Consider the following 19,806-nt stretch of genomic DNA (forward strand, 5'->3'; position numbering starts at 1 on the left):
GAGGAGGTGGCGGCCAATTTTTCCATATTATCAGCTGTCAATAGGACCAAAATCCTGCTCTTATGACTAATGCAGCCATTCATAGCCCTTCACACTTACAGTAATGCCGTTGAAAAAAGACCAGCCTTTTGTTGGACTATGGTGCAAAAGTCTTCACGTGTCCCAAAAAAGCAATGTGCCATGACTGCGCCACAACACACCTCACAGACAAACTCCAGCATCTACCAGCACAGACGGAGCACAGATTCACTTGATCGTGGGTGGGTCAGGGTGTTTGGCTTAAAAACATCATATTCACTGGATTGAATTGAGCAATGAAGCTTGTACTTGACCAAGCGCAAGCTTGCGCCAAGCTTAAATAGGGCACAAGAACAGCAAAGCCTTGTCAAGGACAACAGATCTAACATCCTTACATTTCTTGTCAGAAACTCTTTCAGACATGTACCGACCAACCTTGGTGGCCCTTGCTGTGCTGCTCTGCTCTTCAGTCTCGGTAAATGGAGGGAAAGTTTTGGTGTTCCCTATAGATGGAAGTCATTGGGTCAACATGAGGGTCCTCATTGAAGAGCTTCACACCAGAGGTCATGATGTCACAGTGATACGGCCTTCAGACAGCTGGTACATCAAAGCAGAGTCTCATCAGTACAAGACCATCACTATTAAATCCTCTGGTGGTTTTGACGAAGAAAGTTTTGGGTTATTTGTGACAAAAATGATAAACCTGCGGCGGCAGGGCGCTTCATTTTGGACCCGTCTATATCTGGAGTATGAAGTGATGAGAGAATTCTACCAGCTGAACAAGCAGTTGGTTGAGATGATGGGAGACATGTTTGAGAACACACAACTGATGCAAAGCTTAAAGGATGCCAAATATGATTTAGTACTGACGGACCCCGCCATCGGTGGAGGAGTGCTTCTGGCACACCGTCTACGACTTCCCCTTGTCTTAAACGTCAGATGGACAATTCAGGGTGAAGGCCATCTTGCAATCGCTCCTTCCCCATTGTCCTATGTCCCAATCCCAGGGACAGAGTTGACTGACAAGATGACATTTACCCAGAGGCTCAAAAATGTTGTTCATTACTTTTTTACACGACTTCAGATTTGGTACGTCACAGACCCCAACTATAAACCATTTGTTCATCGCTACTTTGGCCCTGATGTACACTACATGGAGCTCTTCCAGGCAGCAGACATCTGGTTAATGAGGAATGATTTCACGTTTGAGTTCCCGCGCCCCACAATGCCCAACGTCATCTACATGTCAGGATTTCAATGCAAACCCTCCAAGCCCCTCTCTAAAGAGCTGGAGGAATTTGTTCAGAGCTCTGGTGAACATGGTGTCATCATCATGACCTTGGGCACCTTGGTGGCCAAACTCCCTGAGGATATTGCTGAGGACATTGCTGCTGCTTTCGCCCAACTTCCTCAAAAGGTAATTTGGAGGCACACGGGCAAAAGACCATCCACACTTGGCAACAATACCTTACTTTTGGACTGGCTGCCTCAAAATGACCTGCTGGGTCACCCCAAGACCGGAGTGTTTGTGGCCCACGGAGGCACCAATGGACTACAGGAGGCCATTTACCATGGCGTTCCTCTGGTTGGGCTGCCCCTCATGTTTGACCAGCAAGACAACTTCTTCAGGATGAAAACTAGAGGTGTGGCGAAAGTGCTGGACATTGCAACAGTGAATGAAGAGAACTTCCTGGAGGCCCTGAAGGAGGTGCTCTATGAGCCAGTTTACAGGGAGAGGATGAAGACGCTGTCCACACTGCAAAGAGATCAGCCCATGAAACCCCTGGACCGCGCCATGTTCTGGATCGAGTTTGTCATGAGGCACAAAGGAGCACCACATCTAAGGACAGAATCCTACATGATGTCCAAGATCCAGTACCACTCCATTGACGTTGTGGCATTCTTGCTGGTTGTTATACTCCTAGTTGTAACTGTTTTCATTTCAGCAGTTCATTTCTTGTGGAGGAGGTTGTTTTCTTCAAGGAAATTCAAAAAGGAATGATAAATATATGGCAGCAGAAATGTGACTGCGATCCTTCTTTCTTTGTGTATTCAGAATCAAGAATACCATCGGAACATATTGTACTTTCTGGTACTTAATAAGTATTTGTAGACACAAACTTACCTCATAATATGTGCTAAAATGGCTGCAACCAAAGCAGGTATGTAGTTGTCTTGTTATTTTTATCCAGCAGCAGTTCTCTGTGAGATCATGAATAAACTCATTCTTCTTAAAAACGATGTTGATCTCATACAAACTTGAGGCTTCTCCAGGAGCATCGTTTCACAATTGTTGCTTGTGGTAAGTTTACTGGGAATAGATTTCAGCTCTCTGAGTTCTGAGTTGAGTTCTATTAAATTCATTGATAACATTTACCATAATTGAATTGTTATGATATTGGTTAAAATATTTCATCCAGCCCTCTCATGTTTTGTCAGTCTTTCTTATATTACTGTTGTTTCTTTTCTTTTTACAGAGTTGAAAATTTCCATGCTTATAATTGGATTCAAAACATGGCTGTTCTCAGCTTCTGTACTCTGTTGAGAAGAATTTGTCAGTCCTTTTTTTTTTTTTTTTTTTTTAATTCTACCTCAAATATGAATGTGATTTCCTTGGGAAGTTTTTTTTCCCAACTACAACAGAATTTTTTCCTGAAACAACAGCAGACAATCGTGGTTATGGGACATTCACGAGAACATTTAAACCTTCTGCTGTGTTTTGTAAAGGTTCCATGCTCATATGTTAACAGATTAAATTACTGCACTCCTTGAAGCAGCTGATGAAAAGCAGCTTAAAAGTGTCTTCTTACACTACTTCTATGCATGAGGTTTGAAGTTTTTTCTTATTATCGAGTACTTTTGCTGTCATTGAGTTGTCATTGAAGTGTCTGTTGAAGTTGCACATCTTTGACATCCTAGCATATCCTTTTTCAGCTTTGACAATGCTGAGATAAATTTTTTTTTTTTTTCTGAAAAATAAAGAGACACAATGATAGACAATATTCACACAGTGGCCATGTTCCTCTGACACCATGCTGGGCAAGAACCTCGAATGCTGGATTATGTCACATGGCTCTCCAGGCTGCAACTCAAAGAAATGTGGGGAATCTGACAAGACCAAATTATTTTGTGTTTATTTTTTTAAATTGTAATTATTGTGGCAGTGTACGCAGCTAGAAAGGGAGTTTTTTTCTTCACATTCTATAACAAAGTTAACTCGCCTGCCATAGCCGAGCTTTTCTGGATATATCTCAGTAGGATTTTAATGCATGGTTGTTTTGCTCCAACTGTTGCTGCACCAAAAGAGTGAGCTTCTTGGTGTCCAGGTCAGCCATGTTTTCTCAACAACATCACAACATCCGGTTGTGATTCCACTCCAGAGGACGGCAAAAAGTTGAAGTACTTCATTCGAATCTTTTCTTACATGGATTAGCTCTCCCAGCTGAAAGCTTCCTCACACATACAACAGTCTCCATTTTGAGAGAAGAAACTCACGGTTGTTGCACGGAGTTGTTGTCGTGAGGTGAGACTCTGCATCGGGTCGTGGGGGAAGGTCATCCTCTCTGTGGTGGAGACCTGACGGACTGCACAGAGAAAACAAGATGATTACAACGCAGCAGGACATCGAGGTTAAAAAAAAAGAGCCTATGATTGAAATAAAATAACAAAACAACAACCCAGAAGCCCAGATGAGGACTGGTTCAAGGAGATGTAAACTTTGACAGAAAAGTTCTCCTGCACCAAATCTTTGACACATTACCTCCTTCTTTAAAGTCTCCACATCAGCTTGGTGACTGGCTAATACCTGACTCCATGCGTGACATCACAAATGATCATCATCTAAGTAACTGTGTTACTGACTGTAATGTTGTAGGAACATCTTGAGGGAATTACTTCAGATTGGTGGTCGGAGAAAGTCGAGGTTGCAATGGCAGACATGCGTCACAGAGGCAGACAACCAGACCGCAGTGCTCATGGCTCTGGTATAAGATGGTGTTATTCCATAATGGAAGCTGGCAAATTAAGCGTTTAATCTTCTCTGAGTTTGACAAGAAGAGAAAGTAGACAGTTCTCAATCTGTGACCTTTGATGTTTGACCACCAAGGTCTTGACTCAAGTTCATCCTTGAGTGTCAGTGGAAGTTTGTGGCAAATTTTGAGACCTTCCCTCAAGGTGTTGCAGACAAGGATGGGATGAGAGTTCTCAGGCTGTGCTTCCTAAACTGGGCCTGATCCTGGTGGCTCGCCTGGATGAAGCCTGACCTTCTGGGACAGATCCTCTCCTTGCCAGTCAGACTGCTGTTCTTCTGCTCTTGGAGGCAGGTGGGTGGGCTGGTGCTGCTGCAGAAAGCTGTCTCTAGGTAGCTCAGAGGTAGAGTCCTGTTGACAGGCCTGTGAATCTGAGCCCTGCTCCAGCGGGTCAGAACTGCCTTGCTGCCAATGTAGAAGTGAATGAGGGCTGGTACTGAGTCGAAGGCCTCCTGGTCCATGCTGTACTGGACCCGAGTGTACGTCTCACTGGATTGCACCACCGTCTTCCTGATGAGGAAGTGGTTGGTTTTATGCTCCCACTGGTTGGTGAGGACAAAGTTGCCCTGACTGGACTCCGAGTCCCGGACGAGGAAGTCGCCATGGTTCACCACGAGGCTCTCGGACACCTGAGGAGACATTTTCATCCTTTCTGGTGATCAAAACTCAATTGTTCATATAATACCAGACAGAAGTGGGGGCTCTACTTCATGCAACATTACAATGAGTATTTTGGGCAGATTGAAAACAAACAAGTTCATCGTACTAGTATCACATCTTGTGATTACCCATAATCCTCGCTGAGGAGCTGCAGCTGAACTTGTTCCTGAGTGTTTACACGGCAAGTATATAAAGAGCAGGATGGTCTAGACCTGCTCGAGATAAATGCTGTATACATTTTAATAAACGGAACTTAATTTTTTCACTGCAATATGAAAGCTAATAATTTAGACAAGAAGGAGGAAGAACTGAACACCTTTGCAAGTGCACGTGAGCGTTAGCGATATAGGAAAAATACATACTGGCACATACTGAACGACTGACATGTGATTCCCAATCAAAAGCGTGCAGCTCATCCGAATCTTCACTGAATCTTAATCATGTACTGGTCTTGGCTGCTTAAATAATGCCTTCTAAAGTTGTGCTACATTGCTGTATTGATTTATTGATCTAGATTTAATAACTGGATTAGAACTGATAAAGTCTATAGAATAACAGGGAGTGATTCTTTTGCTGTTCTTTTCAAAACTAGATTCAATCAAGGACAGGAGTTTACGTGTAAACGAAGGATCATTTTGGCTGACTCAAGTTCGGGGCTGGCGTTGGAGCAGAGCTCCATCTTGTGGCTCAACCACTGCATGACAGTTATGAGTTTAAAGGGAAAATCCACCCTATAATTCAACCATGTTATGAGTATGATACGACATGGTAGTCAGTCAACAGTTACCACAGCCGGCTTTGTTCACGCAGTACTTCCCCAAAGAGTGTATTTCACCTTTCAACGACTCACTCGTAGGAGTCGTGAGCTCATGAAGGTGTTTTTTCCCCTCCTGCGTTACTTCCTCATGACTTCAGCACGCAGAAAGACCCAGCCACATATATTTAGCTAGAAGCTAATGCCGACTGATGCTAACAATAGTAAAAGACTCCAATTATTTACCCGCTATAATCCAGGTCTTCGTACGCCACAAACACTTCAATATGAGCAAAAACTAACTAAAACCTCCCCCTTCAATGCTCAGAGACGAGCACGACCAGTCGGTGCAGAACCGACTCACTCGCCCTCGTCCACAGGAAGAGTCACAAAAAAGTAACGCAGGATTGAAAAACATCTTCCTGACCTCAACACACCATTTTGTGACGGTTTGAATGACAAAATGAACTTTCTTTGTGTCACTTCAAGCTCATTATATCAATCTCAGCAGCTCGTACTTATCTAGGGTTAGATATGAGGGTTAGGTTCAAGGTGATCTAGACATAAGATATGAGATATCTACATTTAACTCGATTTTACTCGATCCAACTATCACACAGATGTGGAGCCACAAAAAGCCAAATTTTTAACAAGAGGCAGTGTGTGTGTGTGTGTGTGTGTGTGTGTGTGTGTGTTAGATAGGCAGACCTCCCAGGGGATGCATCCATGGTACCAGGCATGACTCCTCAGATTTGTGCTGCTCAGCTTCAACTCCTCCTCCAGCTGCCTCCTCAGCACCTCTGATGGCGGCTCCAACCAGAACTTCTCCTTGGAGAACTTTGAGGACATCGCGTCAGACAAAAGAAACACACCCACAACAAAGGGTTCGGCAGGCAGGATTTAGGTTGTCTGCTGCTGCGTCTTCTCTCTTTTTTTAAAAGTGCGTCGGACAAAAACAAGCACTGCAGTTTTTGTGTTTGTGTGCTAACAAAGGAGAGAAGGGGGCTAAGGAGGAAGGACAGACATGGCATTCCCACCCTGGCATCCACACTGGCGGCACCAGGGGCCCGAGAACCAGGCCCATGCTGGAGTTGTGGCCTTGTTGCCGTGGCGATATCATTGTGCAACAGGGTCATCACTCTGCGGTGCTTTGTCCGTCGCGTTTTTATACACATGAAAGGAATGAAACTTGGCAACTGTATATCAAGAGTTTACAACGATGAGGGACTGGGCTGCTTTTGTTGAAGGACATGTTTGTCACAGTTGCTGTTATTACACTGTTATACAGGTGACACAGCCCACCCCTCCTGCTTTGACAGAATGGTTTGTCCCTCTGGATGGTGAATAACGAGCTGGGCACTGGGCCAGTGTGTGTGTGTGTGTGTGTGTGTGTGTGTGAGGGTGCTAATGAATAGCTTTAATTTCATTAACATTATCATTCATTGCCAGCTTGCCTCGTTCAGACAAGTGCATTTGTCAAGTATCCAATTATAAGTCAATGAACTGGAAATTCTCTCACTTTCTGTGTCCCTTCCCACCTTTTCCAGGCCGAATCGAGGCCGCCACAGTTGCCAGGGGTAACCGGGGTGGCTTCAAACTATTCCACTGTCTCTTTTATCAGTGACCTAACTGAATTAGCACTGGTGAGCTGTGCGTAGTGGATCAGGCCAGACCAATAAAGAATTGAATTGAACCGTTACTGAAGCTGGAGCTGATGGCAGCAGACTAGAGGAGGACACGCAGCACGGAAACAGAAAGGAAGTTTACCTTCACATACTCTCCACTACTGTCTGCCGAGTCCTCCGCCCTGGAAAACAACACATAAAACAGGCGGTTAGCGTCAAAGTTACGAACTTGCTCTTGTCTCCTTGTCTTCGCTGGACCACAGACATTTATTTTGCTGCAAACTTGTCACTGCTTTGCTTCTCCCAAACCTTCTCGAAACAATGGATGGACTTTTTATAACCGGAGAAAAAGCAAAGTAGAAGTCACCATTTCCCTCTTAATTCAATGACAAAGATGAGAAGTTATGTATCTTCCCAGGGTCTCATTTAACTTGATTCAACATCCTAATAAGTTCGGCAAGTCAGGCTACTTTAATGTCAATGTAATGTCAAATGTCAGGCAAGCAGCTTTTTAGTGGCATTTATGCGATAGACTCGTCTATCGTAATTCTTTGGCGCTTTGGCGTGCTAGTTATGGGTTACTGAAGCAGCCGCCACCGCTGCATGTTCAGCGAGCCGAAGAGGTCGGGACCCCCACGTCAGCCACCTCTGGGTTACCATGGAGCCTGAGGTCAATCAGGAGGTCCAAGCGCCAATCAGAGAGCAAGAAACGTGAGTCACATGATGCAGTTTATTTTATCCAGAAGAACTTGAACACAGCACGACAGTAAATCATGACGACATTGATTCTTGAGCTTTTTCAGGATGTTTACATTTCGTGTGATATGAAACATGCATGGAAACCTAACAAATGTTGGCGTCACTCTGCTCTGACGACTTGCTGGGCTCTCCCACCAGAGGGGGGAGTCATTTTTTTGCAGAAAGCCTGTTAAAAGACCTGAAATGTATGAAGCTGTGTATCCCGGCTCGTGTGCGCAGCGCATGCAGTAGCAGTAGTACTAGTAGTCCTGCTTGTCTTCTTGCCCAACTTTGTCAGCAGCTATGACTTCATTTGACACCACCCAGCAACGGCTTGCAACACAACAAACTGCTTCAGGGTGGAATCTCATGTCAGCACAGTTTTGAAGAATAGTGAAGTGATTTTCTCCTAGTTGTCTATCCCGTCACCGCCGGCTGGCGTCTCAGCAGCTTCTGAAGCCTCACCAATCACCACACCTTTCTACTGACTGAGAAAGTGAAACTGCATGTTTGCCAAGAGGTGCCAGACCTCTTTTTTTTCTCTCTCTCTCTCCAGTCGCTCTGCTCTTCTGCGACATTCTGCATATTTCCATGAGTAATGTCAAGGGAGGTGACCTTTTGTTCCCAAACATCGAGAATGACAAGCAAACACAGATGTGAACGCACAAGAACATGCATGAAGAAGAATCTCTCCTCGTTGTGCTGCCTCTGAACCTTTCAAATGTTTCATTTGTACGTTGCTCATCGATTTACTAGGTTCTGTGTCTTTCATCATTTCTGTTTTTAGTACTTGTAGATTTACTGAAAAGACCTCCGTGCACTCCACGCGAAAACATAATTTCTATCAGTAAAACACAGGTCTCTACAGTCCATCTCCGACTGATTCCACCAACAGTCTAGAGCAGACACACATTTACCCACCCAGGTATTTGAGGCACCATAATAACTTCTTGTTCATTGTCCTCTTGGAAACAAAGCCAGAACCCGATTGTCACATTAGCGCTGGCTAACGGTTATCACTAGCTAACGGTTAGATGTTTCATAACATGAATCATGAGAATATAAAAAACACACATTTGAAGACACTGCTAAGGAATGTTTCACTGAAGCTACGTTAGCATCCATCTCAAACGTCAGTAGCTTGTAAGGCATAGAAGAGTTGACTTTGGGTATAAATGTGTAGAGTTCTCAAGAAGGTGCTTGAACTCATCAACTGAGAACCAAAAAACTTATTCAGGTTGAGGCCATTAGAAAATGCTGTGATAGTGAGGTCTTAATCACTCGGACCAGCAGGTCCAGCTAGCATGCAATCTTCATTTTCAACTGTTTTGATGTTGTCAAGCTAGCACGTTAGCTTATTTCAGGATTTCATTCATTCCTTAAAAGGATTACACTTGAACCAAGAATCTCTATATTGGAATACTGCTAAATGTACTACTACTAAATGGAGTTATTGTTATAAGAAAAAAAAATGAATAAAAGGAGCCAGTCCACCATTAAACAACATGTTTCATGACAGGACACTCAGGGTGGGGAACCCCCTCCACCTGGGGGCTACAGTCCCCACACCAGCTTTGAGTTTTACTGGACTTCCTGCTTCCTCAGCCGGCAGCTCTCACAACGCTGCATGGGACACACTCACACCAGCCATTAACACACACCTACTGGTTCAAAGCTCCCATCGTAACCCAAAACAACTGCGCCGCCGCCAGCACCAGTCCACAAAGATCAGAAGCGGTTCAGTTTATGACATAAACAAGAGGAAATAAGTATGTCTGACCCTCACTAATGACAGCCTCATGCTTTCCTCCATTAAACCGTCTATTCACTCATTCTCCAATGAACATGACTTTTAAAATGTGGACAGATGCCTCGTTGGTGAGGGGTCTTTTTGATTCGCACGGTGATCAGGATTCTACTGAATAGCTCGTTCTGGACCATAAACCCGCCATGACGCAACAAGACTCTTGAATAATACTTTCAAATTTGAAGCATTTGTGTGTATTTTACAACATCAACATACTGAAAACACAACTACGATGAAAGAAGAAAGTCCTCTGGGGACGGAATCATTATGGATTTTGGTTGGATCTCTAATTTCGGCACCACTGGACCTCTCGGATTATTTCAAGGAACAGCTGGAAACTAAGGATTTCTGTGCACTAATTTCACAATGAAACAGGAATGCAGTGACATTCACGGGCAGATGAGAGCCAATCAAGTCTTCTTATACATGAACGAACACCCACACGTAGAGAACGAGAGAGAAAGACATTTGTTGCCAGATTAATATCTAATTTAGGGTTAAAAAGACAAATCTTACATTATGCCAGTGCTCAGGTGTTCCCCTTCTAAGCATTTTATCCCTCCATCCATCCCTCCATCCCTCCATGTTCTCCCTCTTCTCCTGTTGAGGGTGGTGGGGGTGGAGCCTATCCCAGCAGCCTTCCCCCTGGACAGGTCACCAGTCCATGGCAGGGCCAACACATAGAGACAGACAACCATTGGCTCTCCCAGCCACGCCTACGGTCAATTTAGAGTCTGGATTAACCTGGTCCCCTCTTGATGTCTTTGGACTGTGGAGGAAGCTGGAGTACCAGAGAGAACCCAGCAGGAACAGGGAGAACATGGAGACTCACCCAGAAAGACCCCGTGCTGCAGCCGGGGCTCCACCCACAACCTTCTTGCTGGGGGCCACAGGGAGGACCACTGCTCCATTGTACCACCCGAAGCATTTTAATGAAACAGAAAGGGCTAGCTAACGCTAAGATGACGGCAGCGTTAGCTCAGTTCGGTGTTTGTATTTGATGAAAATATTGATAGAATCACTGAGATCAGCTCTTGAACCTCAGCACCAGATCGCAGGGTCTCAAGACAAAACGTTCTTTTCAAAAAGACAGAAAGCGTTTGTGCTTCTGCTTCCGGCGTGATGACACACACAGGTGCGTCGAGCCACTTGCTCGTAAGTCATTGGCCATTTTGAAATTTTTTTTAAATTTCAATTTTTCAAACATTTTGAAATTGACCCCTGCCGTATTTACAGATGTGTTTTAGAATATTTCACACAACAAAAACATTCAACGATATAAAGCCGATTTCTCCGTCGTCTTGCTGTCAGCTCACAAGGACACCTGATCTGGAGGGGACGTGGAGTCTCTCACCAACACGCCACAGAATGAAGCAACAATATTTCATAAGAAAGAATGAGCTGGAAGGTAAGAGGGAGTCCATTTTTTTCTCCAACCTTTAACAAGCGAACGCTCTCACCCGAGCAGTAAATTACTGCAGTATTTATACCTCAACACTCTCAGGAAACTCATTTGGTGTTGATTCCTTAATAAATATTGAAGGTCACCATCGAAGCTGACGGCGCCGCAGTCACACAGATGCTGCCTTCAGGCCTGCGGGGCTCTCAGGAGCAGCCGGAGGTTCCTGTCCGACACAATAAAGCCTCATTAGATCTGATTTCTCAGCTTGGAACTGACGTGAACCCACAGCTGCTGAGGAGCTCCACAGCTGGCAGCTTTGACACCTTCCTCCCACCATGCCACACAAAAATGTGCGTTTGTCTCTCTGATCCACTTGTTTTTGTATTGAATTTGTCATTTATTGCCAACATTTGTCATGAGATTTACCAAAAAGATTCTTGGAGTTAAAAAGTATTGAGTTTTTGAGAGTTGGACTGCTTGATACTTGCAGGCTGGGGTGCGCAGCTGCCGCTCGTCACCCCGACAGATCCGCCACTTCCCGTTCTTACGTAACCAGCAGTCCAGATTCAGCCTGCAAACCGGACCCGACCGGACCGGCCCTCCGCATGTTTTCATGTGCCAAGCCGTCAATCATCAACTCCTCCAACTCACCGCAGGTAGACGCGGGGCATCAACGCACAAACACGCTGCCAAGAGTTCACACACGCGCCACGTCACGCATTCAAACACGTCACACGTCACTCAAAGCGGCTGTGATAGAGCTTCTCTCACCGTCCCCTCGTCTCCCGCCGGCGGCCACCCTCCATCCTCGACCCGCAGACTCCAGACTCTCCGCGGCTGGACCAGCTGGAGGAGCGGTCGGGCTGGGGAGCTACTGCGCATGTCCGCTGCCACAACGCCTTTTGTTTTTTTGTTTTAACCGCGGTTTCATGAATGATATCGGCTTTATTTTTTGATAAACCAAATTAGTAAATTTATATTACACAATGTTACTTTACATTACATTACACTGTCACCAGGAAATATCATTAAAAATAAGTAAAGCTGCTCTCATTTTGAAGTATAAATTGTATTGTTTTATCAAACCCGTTAAATTAATACCTGATATGCTGATATACATGACGAATGAAGACACGACGGAAAACAGCTGAAATGATCAATTCGGTTCTAGAAAAAGAACTAAAACTATACTTTCAGTGTCCTTGATTCATAAGAGTATGTTACATATAATTTATTCAGGGTTTATGTATGAATAGAGGGACTTGGACCACTACAGGGATATATTCTTGTATATTATATTATTAGAGAAATTATTATAATAACTGAAGGTAAAATCACAACTTTGGCAGTAAAATGTACGAATATTTTACCAATAACGAGCCTAAGACTCATGTCAGGTTTATTCATATCAATTTCAAAGGGTTTCATGAAATTGAATATCAAGTAGATTGATCGTAGTAATTCAGTTCTCAGTTATCACATAGTATGATGACAGTACTACACTCTGCGGTGACGTTACTTGATACTATCACATCATGTTTTTCCCAAGCGAGCTGAGTTCAATGGTTCCGCAACCATCAGCCGGTGATGCTGAACCAGGACAGTGGCAGACGTTTGGTTCTAAAACAACATCCGTGAGGGTGAAAGTCATCTGAATGGGTTGTAAAACTTTCTCACCTGTCAACACGCTCCACTTCCTGTGAGCCCTTTCTAAGCTTCGTGGTTTCCTGTCTACATGCCGCGCCGTGACGCCTCTCTGGTTGCTCGTCCTTGTGCACTGCCTCAGTTATCGGGTCCATCGGAACATATAAATCCTGCGCTGAAACTTTTGAGCCCCCGGCTGCCATGAGGGACAGACTTTCTTTAGGGCTGACAGGTTCTGAAATGTCCCTGGTCTTCAACTCCTCTTCGTCGTTCTTCATCACGCCTCCTGCAGGGTCCCTGATGCAGCTGTCAGCTGCTGAAGTCAAAGGTGACGCTTCGGTGGGTTTGGGGGTGGTTGGCAGCGGCCGGTCCAGACTGGTCAGGCTGCGGCTGGACAGAGCTCTGAGCAGGGGGGAGTCTCGGACTTGATCCCCTGCCCAAGCCTTACTCTGCCCTCCCCCCTCCTCCACCTCCTCCTTCTTCTCCTTCATCCCCCGCCAGCTCTTCTTCAGCGTCTCGCGGCGGGGAACGGTGCCCACGTGGGAGTACATGTCTTTGGAGCAGGCATATGCATGACTGGGGAGGCTGGAATCCATATCATCCAGCGACTGGGACCCCAGTGCTGATCTGGAACCGCTGTGGCTCCCATCATGCATGGAGGCTGCCTTGTTACTGGCTGATTGGCGGCTGGAAAGATTGGTGAGGCTGCCGAACCACTTGAAACCTGGGGAGTAGAAGGTGGGTAAAACAAGTGGAACACAAGATTGTTCGTGAATAATCGATATAAAGGTGTGATGTGTGGCAAGGGTCCGACTGCATTCATCACGCCAGACCAACATTAGTCATGTCTCTGGACCGGTCAGGCCAATACTGGATGTTCCATGTGAAAGGAGATCTGCATTATGGGTCTCGGTCAGCTGGTTTGGAGCAATCAAGATATGCTACCAGAAGTTGGCAGTATCGGCAACAAGGCTGTACAACAGTAGAGGAAGAAGAGTATTTTAATACCATAAAATATAGGCCGCGTCCGAATTGCCAAGTGCCAACCTACGTCCTCCTGCTACATCCTACCGCTACGTCCTCCTCCTACAACCTAAACACAGCGGCACCATTCAGACACCCTAGAAGGTTGGTGGTGAAGCACGACCTCTGCTGGCTGAGCACAGATACTGCAAATAGGTAGACAGCACCAACGAAAGCCCCACCTAATGGCCTGACTGTGGTACTGCACTCCACTCTGAACGCACCTTTCACTCATTCTCTATTATTAAGCACATTAACTCACCTGTAAAGGTGTGCTCACACGCATCGCGTTTGGTGTGAACGCACCTTTAGTCATCAACAACTATAAATGTTGGTGCTGCATCAGAATGGGAGACTGTTGGTGGCCCGAACTTGGCTTGCGGGTCCACAAGTTTTTAGGGGACAAAGAAGACATCCGCGGTGCATTGTGGGCCATAGGTTGCTCCGTAGGATGCACCTAAACCGACCTACAATGTGGGCGTGTTTAGGCTGGAATTTAGGTTGCGAAGTAGGTCGCTACTCGCACCAGTTGTGGTTTGGGACAGCCTTCGACCTGCTCTGAGACCTAGGATCAGACCTACTTGGCGATTCGGACGCAGCGATAGAGAGGTCTGGCTCTCATACCAGCAGCACCAGACCCAATCAGACAATTGCAAAATTTAATTGCAACAGCTGGGTTCAGTCACGAGAGGGCAGTAGCGAGGAGACTGAGGCCATCGTCTCAGGTTTGTCCGATGACAGTTTAGCTGTTATTAGCTGTCTTTGTTAGCTTCAAGCTAAACATATGTAGCTGGTTCTTCCTGCATTCTGGAGTCATTGAGGAGTAAAGCAGGAGGGAAAACAGCTCAAGACCCCTGTTAGTGAGTACTTGAGAGGGAAAATACACGTGAAGTATCACATGAAAGTATAACCAATCAGATCAAGTAACCACAAACGTAATAGCTGGATTTCAACCAGTGGAGGGCAGTTGATGTGCAATTTATAACGCAACAAGATCGCACTCTTGTACTGCACGTGAATACTCCAGCATTTTGAGGAACTGATAAGTGTCTCATGAATAAGAACAGCTCGGCCTCTGGAGGCCAATAACAGAAAACTGCAGCAGAACCAACAGCTGCGATGATTTAGTTTTCACTTTGTGCTGTCAGAAAAAAAAGTGTTTTCTTTGTGCCGGAGTCACCGGAGGAATGTTGCTGCGCCTCGTCTCTTAGAGTCTCCGCGCTCCGACTCTCACCAGCCTCCCCTCAGCTCCCAGCAATGTTTGGTTAGATTTCTGCCCCGGAGACCCGCTGGACCCTGAACCCAGGGAGGGCCGTACGTTCTCCAGACAAATATAGACGAATGATTTTGAGAAAGAAAGAGAAGAGAAGCCAGCAGATATCAAGAGGATGAAGAGTCCAGGGGATTTTTACTTTTTGTTGATCTTGTGGAGGGAAACTTTCAGAAACATGATTAATCATTGATTGCTGCTGAAAGTCTCTGTAGAAGCACGACCTTCTCAAGGTTGCAGTGTAACCTCGCTAATGCTAAGCTAATGGAGACTGACGGGGAACAACAGCTAAACGCTCCAGGTCATCATTACCATAATCCACATCTTCTTAATCCAGATTTATGATCAGCAATCCTCAAATACTTTGATTGGAGTTTAAAAGTTCGGCGCCACTGGGAACCAGTGCGACCAGCAGGTGTACGCAGCTGGGAGTACAGAGACAGATCTCCCATTTTTGTGCATCTACTCTTTTTCCCAAAGGCCAAAACCATCTCAGGTCATAATTTACTGCACTGACTTGAATCCCAGCAGCTTGGTGACTCCAGGATTTCAGAAGCCTTCTGTTTCTGATCTTTGTTGCTCTTTCTGCTGCAGTCAGCTTCTGTTCTAAGAGGCGGGGGTACAAATACTGCTACTGTACTCCCACAGTACTCGGGTAGATTTCCTTTGTTTTTTTCTCTGGCAAATCTGTGACAAATACAAATACTTTCTAGTCCTCACATCTGTAAAACAGGTTTGCCATTTTTGTGTTCATGCTCAACAAAACGGATGAGTTTTCTTGAAGAGAGGCAGATCTCTTGTTCACTCTCAAGGTGGCGCTACAACGCTCAAGCATATTAACAAATGAAGATCCACCCGACAATAAGAAGTTTCCAAAATGGTTATTTTTGTGTTTGAAGACCAATAAAGAAATCATCAGGATTTTGTGTCTTTGATTGAAAGCCTTTACTTCTCTACTTTTACCATTTGTACGTTTTTGCTTTTGCCACCGATGAGCAAAACCCTCGTTCATTGGTTGATCCGTGACAACACGGCTCAACTGAGGGATCCAATAATTGTGAAGACATTTTGTTGTTCTCCAGGAACGCTGGACAATCTTCTGGTTGTTAGCACTTGGTTCTTTTCTTTCCGAAGTTATTCAGATGCTGGGTTGTATTCAGGCGCCATGTGCACTCCAACAAGACTCGGAGGGTCAACGGGACTGAATGACTGGTCTTCAGATGCATTGTGGGTGAAACTGTAACGGTGGCGACAGCGAGCTGTTGTCCCGGCGGCAGACCTTGGCTGTCTCCTCTCAGCTCAACCGTGGGACGACACAAGGACGCGACTGTGCTTCATCACAATCGCACCAACAAACGGCACAAAGAGCCAACACACACTTGTGTCAATAGATGACAAATACACTTGACCCATCACACTCTCCCTCTCTCTCCCTCTCTCTCTCTCCCTCTCTCTCCCTCTCTCTCTCTCCCTCTCTCTCCCTCTCTCTCTCTCCCTCTCTCTCCCTCTCTCTCTCTCCCTCTCTCCACCACCTCTCTCCTGTCACTGAAAATAATAGAATAAAGGTGTTGTTCCACCACCTCATTGCTGCACTCGCCTTCATTCCTGTAACATCCAATCTTTGTCAACATTTTGAGACAAAACTTGTTCCTCCAAGTCTGTTGATCCACGGCAAAAAGACAGAACTTGTTCCTTTCATTACATACAGCAACTCATACCTTGTGGCCACAAATTCACTGAGAGAACATGTTGTTAGCCCGGTGTGAGCCCCGTCCCTGACCTGCCATGCAGCTTCGTGTGGAACCTCCTCTAGAACCACTGTGAGACACTCGAGAGCCATCAAACCAATCAGAACTGCTGCTTGCATCGCCGTTCAGTTGAATCTTACTGTTACTCTTTTAGAAAGTGTAATCAGTCTTTTTCTCTCTTTTATTTGACCAAAACTTGGACGAACACACTTTTGACATGCAGATCTTGAAAGAGTTAAATAATTAAATGTACAAAGAAAGTGAATACACCGGTTGCTGTGGAATTAAAGAGTCCTTAAATTCACAACTGCGGTGAGAAGGATGTAGACGTGGTGATGACGGTGAGGGTTTCAAGTCTTGGAAAGTGCTTCAAGTTTGTCCTCAAATGTCTGAATGTTGTTGTAGAGCATCTTGAAGGAAAATGGGACTTACTCAGTTTACGTTTCTTCATGCTTCACAGGTGGAATTTCTTCATTCGTTCGCACGTTAAAAGACATAAACGTCTTCAGAGTGATGACGAGCTACGTCTCCTGGAGCCTGCAGTGTGAGTCTGCTTCCTGCCTTGTGAGAAAAGCAGAAACTTAAGGGCGGTGCAGTTGTTGATGCAATCAGTCGACTTCACCCCGGAAATGTTTTAGTCAGTCAACCTGCTGAGGAGACAAGAGGAAGATTTTCAACAGCAGCACAAACATTTTATTCCGTCTGGAAGTCGACACATTCACAGGAAGGAAAAAGGTGCAGAGGAACCGTTTTTCTGCCCTCACAGTCTTTCACCACGTGTCGTCATATTGATCCGTCAGCGGCGCCGCCAAACTTTGATAATTATTTATTTTTTATCCTTTATTTGAACTTTGAACTCTCACTTGGAGACTTGACTTGTGCTTTGCTAGACAGCAACTTGGGTGGAGGGCTGTCACCTTCTTATCAGACTTCCTGCCAGCATTTCCTGGTCAAACCAACGGAACACATCTGCCATTGACGCTGTTCGGAACTGAAGAACCTCATTCTTGAACGACGCTCGCAGCCACACAAGTAAAGATGACCTCTTGCAGTGGATGCAGGAAGTAAAGGGTTAAAGAAGAGTGGCCAGTTGAGCTGCGCTCCTTCATCATCTGACATGTCTCAGTTTCTTAGCCATTTGTTACATCGATCAGACAGTTGGGAGGTGGCAGGAAATTAGGAGCGATCAGGGATGGAATGCAACTTATGTGGCATCTTGAAGCCTGACCAAGAATTTACCAGGTTGCACTGCAATAAAATGCAGAATACAAAGCAGGAAGCAATAAAGTGGCAGCATACAAAGTGTTGTTGTTGTTGTTTTGAGCTCTACAGCTGATTAACATCAATAAGACACTTTTTGGTGGAATCACATGACCTTCATCTGTTGTCTGAGTGTCAGAGCATTTTTATTCACTTCTAATCAATGTTCAGAGAAAAAAGTTGCGCCAGTGTGAATTCAGCTCATCATCAAATACAAATTCAGAAAATAGATGTGTTGTCCAAAGAGTTGTGGTCGTTGTGCATCAATCAGAACAGACGCTTCACACAAAAAATCACCTGAAAATATCAAGAAACTGATGCATGCACAAAAACTGAGCCGCATTTAAAAAATAATCAAATTCAATCAAATTCATGAATCTAGAAGTTTGGGACTTGCTTGAGTCGTCATGATAAGAATGCATACAATCATGCATTTTCATCATGACTTTCTCATTTGTGGCAAATTGAAAATTTCTCCAGAGAAGCAATCAATGAAAAGAGCATTAATGAATCTATAAAAGTAATGTCAGGACCGGAGAGTCGTAATTCTAACTGAGATCCACGTCGTGGCTGAAGCTGTCTGCAACGCTTGGGTTGCAGCGGCTTTGAATGGCTCTTTATATTTCTGTCCCCTGCAGGCCAGCAACACAACAACAACAACAACAACAACAACAAGTGCATGTAGACTGGTGGTAAATAAAGCGTGTCTTCTGTGCGTCAGACAGGGTCGACTCATCACGTCCTCGCTGGTCTCTCACCCAGCTGGCGTCCATGAATGTCTTTCTGTCTGGGACATAGAGGAGTTGTGTTGTGGTGTGAACAGAGAAGCTCACAGTAGAAGCAGATGATGGAGGAGAGTGTTACTGTAGTCACACCTCCGCCCGTCCTCTCCGTCCGACCCATGGATCAGCATCAGCTGACTTCCTCCCCTCTCATCTTCTGCAGAAACACAGACAGAGTCCATCCCACCTCCCGCCTCGTCTCCTTGCATTCACATCCAGCGGCTCTGGACCAGCTTCAGGTTTCTCTTCACTCCTCAAACAAATACTTCAACAAAAAAGTGTTTTTTGTTTCTCTCAAGAACTCAAGTGTACTCCAGAATGTAGAAGGAGCCAGCCATGTATCTAACATCTGTTCACACACACTCAAGCCCACGAGCTGTTATGGCTCTCAGACCGAAGGCTTTGTTGATTCCTGGTCTCAGGGCTCCATCAAAGGGAGATGCATTTTACCAGAGAGCTCGCAGACTGACATTTTTGGACAGGCTAGCTGTTGTTAGCCATCAGTCTCCATCCGCTTCAAGCTAAATATAAATGTGGCTGGTTCTTACTCCATTCTGGAGCCACAAAGAAGTCATGAAGGAAGGAAAAACCTCTATTTGTGACTTCAAAACTCCTGTGTGTCAGTACTGCATCAAGAATAATTTCAGATCTTTTCAATTTGTAAAATCTATGTTTGAACTACAATTAATGAAACGGCAACATTAACTGAAGTTTCTTGTGATTATTGTTATGTCCTTAAATCGTTTTTGGAGTCTGGTTTTATGAGTGCAGTTTTACTTTTGGCCACTAGATGGAGGCAGAAGTCTCCAGAGCAACCGGTCCAACCCATGGTGGTCTCACGGGGTTCCCGGCTCCAAGGTGCACTGAAGGTCTCAAAGCAGAGCTCTGAGTGAATGAATTTTGAAACTGTTAGCAGAGATGTTCAGATCCAGGACCGTCTGAGCAGGACTCTTGTCTGCTATATGTACTGTACACATGAAACACTGTAAATACGTGATAGAAAAGTGAGAACTGTGCCCAGATGTATCAGTGTAGTTCGAAATAATA

At 45.1% G+C, this 19,806-nt stretch overlaps 2 protein-coding genes and 1 pseudogene across 5 annotated transcripts in view; 2 read left to right on the forward strand and 1 right to left on the reverse strand.

Moving 5' to 3' along the window:
- The window catches only part of sh2d3cb (SH2 domain containing 3Cb), a 30,421-nt gene extending 12,756 nt beyond the window's left edge, over positions 1-17,665 (reverse strand). Inside the window, exons 1-6 of one of the 2 annotated variants that reach the window (XM_086205738.1) lie at positions 17,150-17,665; positions 12,710-13,400; positions 7,228-7,267; positions 6,169-6,297; positions 4,281-4,675; positions 3,514-3,602 (exon numbers count right to left, since the gene is read on the reverse strand). In XM_086205738.1, coding sequence (XP_086061864.1) covers positions 3,514-3,602; positions 4,281-4,675; positions 6,169-6,297; positions 7,228-7,267; positions 12,710-13,400; positions 17,150-17,168 — 1,363 coding nt within the window. In that variant the 5' untranslated portion in view covers positions 17,169-17,665. Of the gene's footprint in view, positions 1-3,513; positions 3,603-4,280; positions 4,676-6,168; positions 6,298-7,227; positions 7,268-11,803; positions 12,006-12,709; positions 13,401-17,149 lie in introns of those variants that run through there. The other variant, XM_086205739.1, reaches the window with a different exon arrangement.
- Positions 401-2,928, forward strand: LOC147259656 (UDP-glucuronosyltransferase 2B20 pseudogene; annotated as a pseudogene).
- Positions 8,279-19,403, forward strand: LOC147259657 (uncharacterized). 3 transcript variants are annotated; one of them, XR_015116344.1, is made up of 5 exons: positions 8,279-8,343; positions 10,942-11,038; positions 11,174-11,382; positions 11,523-11,688; positions 17,178-19,403. XR_015116344.1 is itself a non-coding variant. In XM_086205742.1 (5 exons), exons 2-5 carry the CDS (start codon positions 11,027-11,029, stop codon positions 17,205-17,207), a joined length of 417 nt encoding a protein of 138 aa, XP_086061868.1. In that variant the 5' UTR covers positions 10,628-10,785; positions 10,867-11,026; the 3' UTR covers positions 17,208-19,403. The 3 variants fall into 3 exon arrangements, 1 of the variants encoding a protein (XP_086061868.1); XR_015116343.1 differs by lacking the exon at positions 8,279-8,343 and adding an exon at positions 10,628-10,765; XM_086205742.1 differs by lacking the exon at positions 8,279-8,343 and adding an exon at positions 10,628-10,785 and having other exon boundaries at positions 10,867-11,038.
- The last annotated feature ends 403 nt before the right edge of the window (positions 19,404-19,806 follow it).

Source organism: Aulostomus chinensis, chromosome 6, assembly GCF_037954235.1.
Source record: "Aulostomus chinensis isolate RoL2024-O1b breed Wild chromosome 6, RoL_Achi_v1.0, whole genome shotgun sequence".
Taxonomy (NCBI): Eukaryota; Metazoa; Chordata; class Actinopteri; order Syngnathiformes; family Aulostomidae; genus Aulostomus; species Aulostomus chinensis.

What these genes read in the sequence shown, in the direction of transcription:
- LOC147259657 (XM_086205742.1), top strand. An exon ending in CCACCATGCCACACAAAAAT is followed by an intron (nt 11,383 to 11,522) that starts GTGCGTTTGTCT and finishes TGATACTTGCAG; the next exon opens with GCTGGGGTGCGCAGCTGCCG. An exon ending in ACTCCTCCAACTCACCGCAG is followed by an intron (nt 11,689 to 17,177) that starts GTAGACGCGGGG and finishes CATGCTTCACAG; the next exon opens with GTGGAATTTCTTCATTCGTT.